This window comes from Ailuropoda melanoleuca, chromosome 6 (assembly GCF_002007445.2).
Source record: "Ailuropoda melanoleuca isolate Jingjing chromosome 6, ASM200744v2, whole genome shotgun sequence".
Classification (NCBI taxonomy): domain Eukaryota; kingdom Metazoa; phylum Chordata; class Mammalia; order Carnivora; family Ursidae; genus Ailuropoda; species Ailuropoda melanoleuca.
Window position 1 is genome coordinate 71970059 of NC_048223.1, and position 9668 is coordinate 71979726.

The 9668-nt window shown below is 37.9% G+C and overlaps 1 protein-coding gene across 3 annotated transcripts in view; it reads right to left on the bottom strand.

Moving 5' to 3' along the window:
- CTNNA3 (catenin alpha 3) overlaps nt 1-9668 on the bottom strand; it is a 1722523-nt gene that overhangs the window by 1622114 nt on the left and 90741 nt on the right. For all 3 annotated transcript variants that reach the window (XM_034662590.1, XM_034662589.1, XM_034662591.1), the window contains one exon: nt 3566-3669. In XM_034662590.1, the coding sequence (XP_034518481.1) occupies nt 3566-3664 (99 nt within the window). In that variant the 5' untranslated portion in view covers nt 3665-3669. The remainder of the gene's footprint in view (nt 1-3565; nt 3670-9668) is intronic.

Consider the following 9668-nt stretch of genomic DNA (forward strand, 5'->3'; position numbering starts at 1 on the left):
TATATATATATATATACATACATACACCATAAGCAAAAAAAATGAAAATTAAAAAGACTTAAAAAATAATTGCTAAAATAAGAAAACAGCTGAAAAGGATAATAAAATATAAAACTAAAGGACTAAAGAATAATAAGAAAAAGCCACGAATGCTATATACTTCTTTCCCCAAGAGCTGGAGTTTTACAGTTCTGTATGACTGGTAAACTTGGTATTTGCCAGAAGTTCCTGCTGGTCTTCTGGGGGAGGGCCCTGTTACCTGATTCCCAGGTGTCTTTGCCCTGATGGAATTGCACCGCCATTGCCAGGGGCCAGGCTCAATGTAAGTGGGCTCTGGAACCAGTGGAGAAGGGGAGGTTTGAAAATGGCTGCACCCCAATCTCTAGCCCAGCAGCTGAAAGTTTGTGTCTCCCGCTCTTCCGTGTACCCTCACAGAAAAGTGATCAATCACTCCTGTCTCCCCAGTTTCCATCCATACTCTGTGTTTACCCAGCCTGTGACTGAGCACTTTCATCTCAAGCACTCCACCCCAATTCAAGTCTCCAAACTTTATGGACCCTTGCAGCACGCATGCATACCACCGCTGCTCCCACGGTAGGGAAGGGGTTCTCACTGCAGTTCTGCCTCTTGCTTGGCCCCTGCTCAGAGAGTATTAGACTGACTAGTCAGCGGTTCTCAGTTTATGGCAACACCAAGCAGTAAGCCAGAGCCTGGTCTCACTGTTTGCAACTGGCTTCCCCGCTCCAATGCCTGGGAACTCTGCTGCACTCAGGCACCCCCATTCTTTTTATGACCCTGGGGATCCTGAGACCAAGGTGTCCCACCTGGGATTCCACCAGCTTCGCCTCCTGAACGCCTTTCAGGTAAGCTTCTNCTGGGAACTCTGCTGCACTCAGGCACCCCCATTCTTTTTATGACCCTGGGGATCCTGAGACCAAGGTGTCCCACCTGGGATTCCACCAGCTTCGCCTCCTGAACACCTTTCAGGTAAGCTTCTAAAAGTTCTGGTTTTGCACTCTGCTGCTTATAACACTTTCTGGTACCTGGCATACAGAGGCTCCTTCCCCCGCTCCCCAGGTTTATCTTCCAGTGTATTGCCTCAGATTCACGTCTCCTCACTTCCTACCTTGCAAAAAGTGGTTGCTTTTCTATTTGTAGAATTGTAGCAATTCTTTTCTCCAATCACTGGTTGATTTTGCAGGTTTTCAGAATGAGTTTATAACTATCTAGCTGATTTTCAGGGACCAGACAAAACTGGGATCCCCTACTCCTCCACCATCTTGGAGGGTCTCCTGATTAGCAAGTCTTAACTGATCAACCCTAATGTTCTACTCCTACGGAACAAATAAGGGTTATGCAGTCGCATAAATGTACTAGCCTTTACGAGCCATCACCAAAATGAAGGCCATTTCCCTATTCATACCTGGTAACTGCATAGGAACAAAATCTTAAATGACTTGTGAGAATTCATTTAAAAATCTCACCAAAAAACTTGGTGATACATATAAAAAGAAGTATTCAACATCACTTGGCATCAAGGAAATACAAATCAAAACCACAATGAGATACCACCTCACACCTGTCAGAATGGCTAAAAATCAAAAATACAAAAAAAACAACAAGTGTTGGCAAGAATGTAGAGAAAAATGTATCCTTATGCACTGTTGGTGGGAAATCAAACTGGTGCAGTCACTGGAAAACAATATGGAGGTTCCTCAAAAAATTAAAAATAGGATTACCACATGATCCAGTAATTCTACTACTAGGTATTTATCCAAAAAATACAAGAACAGTAATTCAAAAAAATATACACCCCTGTATTTATTGCAGCATTATCTGCATTAGCCAAATTGTGGAAACAGCCCAAGTGTCCATTGATAGATGTATGGATAAAGAAGAGGTGGTATGTATATACGATGGAATATTACTCAGCCATTAAAAAAGAATGAAATCTTGCCATTTGCAACAATAGGGATGGATCTAGAGGGTATAATACTAAATGAAATATGTCAGTCAGAGAAACACAAGTACCATATGATTTCACTTAAATGTGGAATTTAAGAAACAAAACAAACTAACAAACAAAAGAACAGACATAAATTCAGAGGACAAACTGGTGGTTGCCAGAGGGAACATGGAGGGGATGGGTGAAACAGATAAAGGGAACTAAGAGTACAATGAGCACTGAGAAATGTACAGAGTTGTTGAATCAATGTACACCTAAAATTAATACAGCACTGTATGTTAATTATACTTAAATAGGAAAAAGGGATAATTTGTCTTAGGAGGTTAATGCGTTTTAAGCCTAAGGGAAGTTCCCTCGTAAATTTTGGGTTAAAGACAAAAATTTAGATCTACAGCATAGTATAAGTTTTTTTTCAAGCTCTGCTTTAAGAATTCCAATAAATATGGGGCGCCTGGGTGGCACAACGGTTAAGCATCTGCTCAGGGCGTGATCCCGGCATTATGGGATCGAGCCCCACATCAGGCTCCTCTGCTATGAGCCTGCTTCTTCCTTTCTCACTCCCCCTGCTTGTGTTCCTTCTCTTGCTGGCTGTCTCTATCTCCATCAAATAAATAAATAAAATCTTTAAAAAAAAAAAAGAATTCCAATAAATAAAATCTGGACTTGCATAATAAGTCAGAGAATCATGATGTATATTATGAAAGGATTACTGACTTTATGAAAGACTTTATCACACAGTTTCTTAAATAGCTGCTTTTCTCATACATTTTGATATTTTAAAAATAATTTCCTATTTGACAAATGAGCCATGTGCCTTGGGACAAGTCACTGAAATTCTCTAGGCTCAATTTCTTCATGTATATAATAAGGATGGTTTTAACCACACTGCCTACCTCACTCAGTTTTCATGACTATAAAACAAGAGATTTTATATAAAGGTACTTTGAAAGCTGTATATACATTTTTTATGGTTGTTGCTTTTATTTTTTTAAGATTTTATTTATTGACTTGAGAGAGAGAGAGCATGCACATAGTGGGGATAGGGAGACAAGCAGACTCTGTGCTAAGCACAGACCCCCACAGGGCTCAATCTCACAGCGCCAAGATCATGACCTGAGCCAAAATCAAAAGTTGGACACTCAACCAACTGAGCCACCCAGGCACCCCACAGCTATTGCTTTTAAAAGAGAATTGGGGAGGGGGGAGCTTTCCAAAAGTTACTATTTTTTTTTAAAGATTTTATTTATTTATTCGATAGAGATAGAGACAGCCAGGGAGAGAGGGAACTCAAGCAGGGGGAGTGGGAGAGGAAGAAGCAGGCTCATAGCAGAAGAGCCCGACGTGGGGCTTGATCCCATAACGCCGGGACCACGCCCTGAGCTGAAGGCAGACGCTTAACCACTGTGCCACCCAGGCGCCCCCAAAAGTTACTATTTTTACTAAATATGTATTTTTTAATATTTTAACAGTATTTTAAAAAGCAATTTTAGATGACATATTCCCTCTATAAAAATCAAATCTTTCCTTGGTTCATGATCTATTTTTCCCATTTTTTAGTTCTTCTGAAGTTACATGTTGTCATTTCCATGGTCTTCATACCTGGATTATGAGTGGCTCCAGGAGCTTCTCTACAGTGAATGTTTGGACCTGCAGATCCTGAGGATCAATATTCAGTGTGACTGGTGTTTCAGCTGACATGCTGCCTGTGCAAAAAAAAAAAAAAAAAAAAAAAAAAACAAAGACACCTATTAATAAATAAAAGTACTTTCTAAAGGGAAGCACTAATGAAAAGCATAGAATACATAAGATTTGTATTTGGCCCCTCTTCCTGTTATCAGCTGTAGCCCTCAGAGGACCAGGGTGACAGGTCCATCAATAGAGAAATGAGATATTCCTTCCCCATCTGTTCTCTGTTCATGCAGTCTGGGTTTAGATCCTCTAACAAATTAAACTATGTTAGTACGATCATGACGAAAATAATAACCCAGGGAGGGTTTGCATCTGTTCAGGAGTCTTAAGTAAAAATGAATGGCCAAGTCGGTGAGACATATATTATGGCCGGCAAGTCCTTTGACTTCCAAGAAAGCATAGCACTGAGGCAGCCAGAACTCATATTTTCTTTGTTCTTCTTAATGATGACTCAGATGGGGAGCCAAGCAGGATTTTGGAAGATGCGATACACCTCTATTTGTTTGGGGAACTGTCTGAGGGTTTTGATTGAAGAAGAAAGTTGGGGGCAATTTACTTTCCTATACAGAAAATAAACTAATTTAAATCGGCATAGTTATTATAAAAAGAGAGAAGGGATTGATATTTGGGCAAGACAAAATAAGAAAAAAATGACAAGCCATCTTTAAGGCATTAACATTAATCTTAAAATCAGTGAGATTTTTGCATAAGAATACACAAATATCTCAATGACCACATGTGGCATATATATCATAATATATTCAAATTAACAAATTGGCTATAAAATCTATTACTCAAATTGCCAAGTCCACAAATTTGTATTACCTTATTCACAGTCAAGTATTTACTAAAGGCCCACAGAGATAAGCAGTAAGAAACATGTATCACCTATATGTAACTTAGTCTGTTAAAAATAAACAAATTTATAATACACAGAAACGTGTTACTATCAATGCAAAAACCTTCCCACTTAGATATTACCCATTTTATTCTATATTTTTAGGCAAGAGAACATAAGATTCCAACCTCAAAATATCCAGTTATTCCCTACGGCACCCACGGAAACAAAAACAAAAATAATTAGGAAGTACTACAATAGTCCCCCCTTATCTACAGTTTTGCTTTTTGTGGCTTCAGTTACCCATGGTCAATTGTGATCCAGTCCAGAAACAGATGATTTTCCTTCTGACGTATCATTAGAAAATAAATGGAAGCCTAATGCTACATCACAATGCCTAGGTCATTGACCTCACTTCATCTCAACAGATAGGCAGTTTAACATCCCACAAGATACTGAGTACAATAAGATATTTTGAAAAGAAAAGAGAGACCATACCATATAACTTTCATTACAGTATATTGCTATAATTGTTTTATTAGTTACTATTATAAACCTCTTACTATGCCTAATTTATAAATTAAACTTTATCACAAGTACATATGTGGGAAAAGGAAAGGGAGGAGGAAAGAACACATTTTCATGGTGTTTCTCTTATCCAGAATCAATGATTTCAACACTCCTTTCCATCCCAGTGATCCTAGGAGAGAGGATTGTTCTTTTTTCTATACCCCTGCCTCCAACTCCAAGGGATATCAGAGTCTCAGGGTAGGGCCCATGTTCCCTCCCAACTGTTTCCCCTGAGTCTATTCCCATTCTCCTCCTAGACTTTGTCAATGACCATTGGCCTAATTCATAAAATCAGCATCTCTTTGCTCATCAATCTCTCCCACTCTGGTGGATCCTTTCCTAGATTCATAAATGTGTTACTGTATATATTCCAAAGATAATCACGATCTCCACAGGTATGTGTAAGTGAAAAGGTCAGTGCTTCACCAAGGCTTTTCCACACCGTACACCTGATCACATGCAGAGAGAGACATACACATGAAACCATCCTGTAACTAAAATTAACTCTTATCTTGATGAACTCTTAGATTAATAATGTAATTTTTTATTTATTTTTATTTTTTTATTTGCTTTTATTTTGGGGGGAGTGGAGGCAGAGGGAGAGACCATCTTAAGCAGGCTCCATGCCCAGTGCAGAACCCGACCCAGAGCTCAATCTTACGACCCTGAGATCATGACCTGAGCTGAAATCAAAAGTGAGACACTTAACCGACTGAGCCACCCAGACACCCCCATAATTTTTTTTAAGCAGAGGCAAATGCTATAGAAGTTATACACCAATTTTTACCTGTGCAGGAAGGGAGGGGTGTCAGTGCCCTGAATCCCCACATTGTTCAAGGGTCAACTGTACTACAAATGTTGTGAATTTTATATAAAACCCACCAACAGGGGTGCCTGGGTGGCTCAGTTGGTTAAGTAACTGCCCTTGGCTCAGGTCAAGATCCTGCAGCCCCCAGATCGAGTCCTGCATTGGGCTCCCTGCTCAGCAGGGAGCCTGCCTTTCCCCCTGACGCTCCCCCCTCTCATGATTTCTCTCTCATTCTCTCTCTCAAATAAAAAAAATCTTAAAAAAAAAAAAACCAACATTGTTGATTTCAGAGAGCGTGTACACTTTCTGGTATGTAGCACACTTCTACACACAACCAAATGGCCTGTTCAGGGCACCTTTGCCCCCTTTCAGACAATCATGTGTGTCCTGTTTTCAGTCTATTCTTAACTCCACCAACAAACCACTCATACAAAGTGCCTACAATTCCTTTACTTTTTAAAAGACATTTTTGCCTTGAAAAAAATATTATTCAAATTGTATTAAGTGAAAAAATATTGCTTGAATTTCTTTTCAAATGAAAGTATAAGTTACTGTTATTCTATGATATAAAAATATATGAAGCACTCCAAATACGCTTCAAGTAAAAAATGTTCCTGTTGAAAAAAAAATAACTTAAACTAAGGGTACTCATTTAAAATAAAGCACATCAGAAGGGAGATGGATGGGAGGAAGGGTGAAATGGGTGAAGAGAATTAAGAGTACACTTATTGTGATGAGCACTGAGCAATGTATACAATTCTTGAATCGCTATACTGTACACATGAAACTAATATAACACTGTGTGTTAACTATACTGGAATTAAAATTAAAAACTTACTTTTAAAAATCATGGGTTTAAAATATAGATAGATGATAGATGATAGATAGATAGATGATAGATAGATATAGATAGAAAGATACAAAGCCAAATGATTTAGGCCTTTACTACCTTGTTTTTCTTCCTTTTCACTGGTTTTATTTCCTATCTAAAAGTAAACACAATCTCTCTTCTTAGCTATTCATCTGAAATATAGAAGATATGTTTCAAGAAAGGCTCCATCACTATTACCAAATGGTTTTTCTCAAACACATTTCTAGGACTGAAATGTTTTGGTTTGGTTTGGCTTGGTTTGGGTTTTGGTTTTGCCTTTTTCCACTTATTCTACCTACCACTTTAATAACTTCTAACAGAAGCAGATCTAAATTGACAAATAGGATATTCCCATGATGACACTTCTGCATAGCCTGGAGCCAATATATACAACAAAATATGTCCTTCGGTCTCCATAACCATAGGGTTCTATCAAATGAATACTCACAAAGGAGCCCATTTGTTACCCCTCTCATGACAGGTACTATCCTACATATAAATCAAGTCAAGATCACTGACATTGCTTTGTTTTTTCATATCAGTGACAAAAGGTAGAGTACACTGTTGTGAATTGAAGTAAGATCTAAGTGAACTTTCACAGCCTTTAAAAACATGTCCTTTCACAGAAATTCATTCACAATGGATTTTCAAAGCCAAGTTGAGCACCAGAAATTAGAGGCAAAGAAAATAAAAAATGAATAATAAAAATTATCCACATCATATATAATCCTACTAGAAGAACGTTCTTCAACAAAGAGATAAAAGACAAACCTAATTCAGCCAAAGTATCTTCTAAATCTGTGACCATGTCTTTAATACGCATTAAGCAAAGAAAGTTATTGAGAAGTTCATTTTTTTCATGGCAAAATTATAAAATAATATACCAACAAGTCCTTGAAGAACCTTGGCTATATATAATGATTCTTCTTTGAATAAATGCTCTTTCTTATAAAAGTCTTTTGGATCTTTTATATCTGTCCTGTTCAGTAATCCTGATTGATTGGAGATCAGGCAGTAATTTTGCAAATGAAGTTAAAGCCAGGTCAAAGTCTGACAAACTGTTACCAAATTCTTATAGCAATACCACAATGTGAATCCAAAATAAAAATCCTACTAGGTTGTGGGTATTATAATCCAGGGTATTATAGAGTTAGGGAGCACTTCTCAAACAATTCAAGAATAACTCCTACAACATCCTTCATTTGAACAATGTACTGGACTTGGATGAATAGAAATGATGAGTACTCACTATACCATTAGATTCTGGGGTTACTTTTTCTTTATTATTTGAGAGAGAGAGAGAGCACACAAGCCAGGGAAAGAGCACAAGGAGGGGAGAGAGCATGTGGGAGAGGAATCAGTGGACGGGGAGGGAGGGGCAGGGGGCTGGAGCAGAGGGAAAAGGACAAGCAGACTTCCACCAAGCAGCGAGCCCCGTGTGGGGCTCTATCCCAAGACCCTGGGATCATGATCTGAGCCAAAGGCAGATGCTTAACTGACTGAGCCACCCAGGCACCCCTGGGATTACTTTTATAAAGTTCTTCCTTATGTTGAATTGAAATACGTCACTTTTTGACTTCTCTCCAATTGAGACTATTTTATAAAGTGGAAAAGGTACAAGTTTGAAGACAAAAAGACTGGATTAAAACCCAGTTTTCAGAATCAAGGGGAGGAAAACAAATGACTTGACAGCAGTAACAGATGTCTCCAGGGAGAGTCCTCAAGGCGGAGCAAATGCACCCATGTGGATCCTTCCCTTCTCCCCACACTATCTTATCCACAATACCTGAATTTCCTTTATTCCACTTTATTTCCTGTTCGCAATTGAATTCATATCAATTTTAAATTCACTTAATTTAACAAGCATTTCATTTCTAAATGCAGCTAACTCTGAGGTCACAGGGTGCACATATTCAATCATACATTAATATGAACTAGCTCATTACTCTCCATCTGACACCCATATATGTTACTTTCATAGCACAAACCACATTGTATTCTAGTCATATCCTGGCAGCAGAAGAATGTTTGATCAGAGAGATGCACACAGAGGTCAATGGAAAATTTCACCCACCATTCCCTCACAAACATTAAGGAGAAAACTTTTCCACCTACTTCTTCCTACTGTTAACACATGACCCCCTGTCTCCAAATTCTGAAGCTCAGTCTCCTCTTAGTAAACCTATAATCCTTCCACATAAGTTGACATGTTATTGCAGGATGGTTTAGAAACTTAATCATCTATATATGTTTCCTACAGAAAAGTCCCTAATACAAAATATTTACTTTAAAAAAAAACTTTCTAACAGTTTGTAAGGTGACAGTTTATTCTCCATTAAGATTATTAAATTCCATGTCAGAGTCATCAGACTTATCTAATTAATCTCTTTATACTCACTTTTCAACTAAATTGTTCAATTCTTTTTCACAAGGATTACTGCAAACTCAAACCTCCCCATCATATATTTGGACAATTAATATTTCTTTGCCCCTAAATGCAGAATTTTATTTTTTCCTCCTAACATTTCATCCTGCAGAATCTGGACTTTGGTTCCCACCAGTCAAAAATTAATATTAGAGAATCCAACATGTTAACAATTCCTCCAAGTTTTCTATTTACCCGTTAACCATTCAGTATGAATTCTATAGTCTCCAGTTAAGTCACTGAACAATGACAGCCAGGCATTGGCTGATTTTGATACCACTAGAAATATCTTTTCAGATATGTAATGATCAAATGATAAACACTGCAGATGTGACTTTTTCAACCAGTTATTAATCACTTTTTTGCGAAATAATCTACTTTTTCATCTTGTCCAAAAAAATGTAAGGATTTTTTTAATGTTTTACTGAAATAAGGATATCCTTTCCTTCCTATTTAAGAATTCAATTTTAAAAAGAAATCTAGTTTGACATAACTCACTCC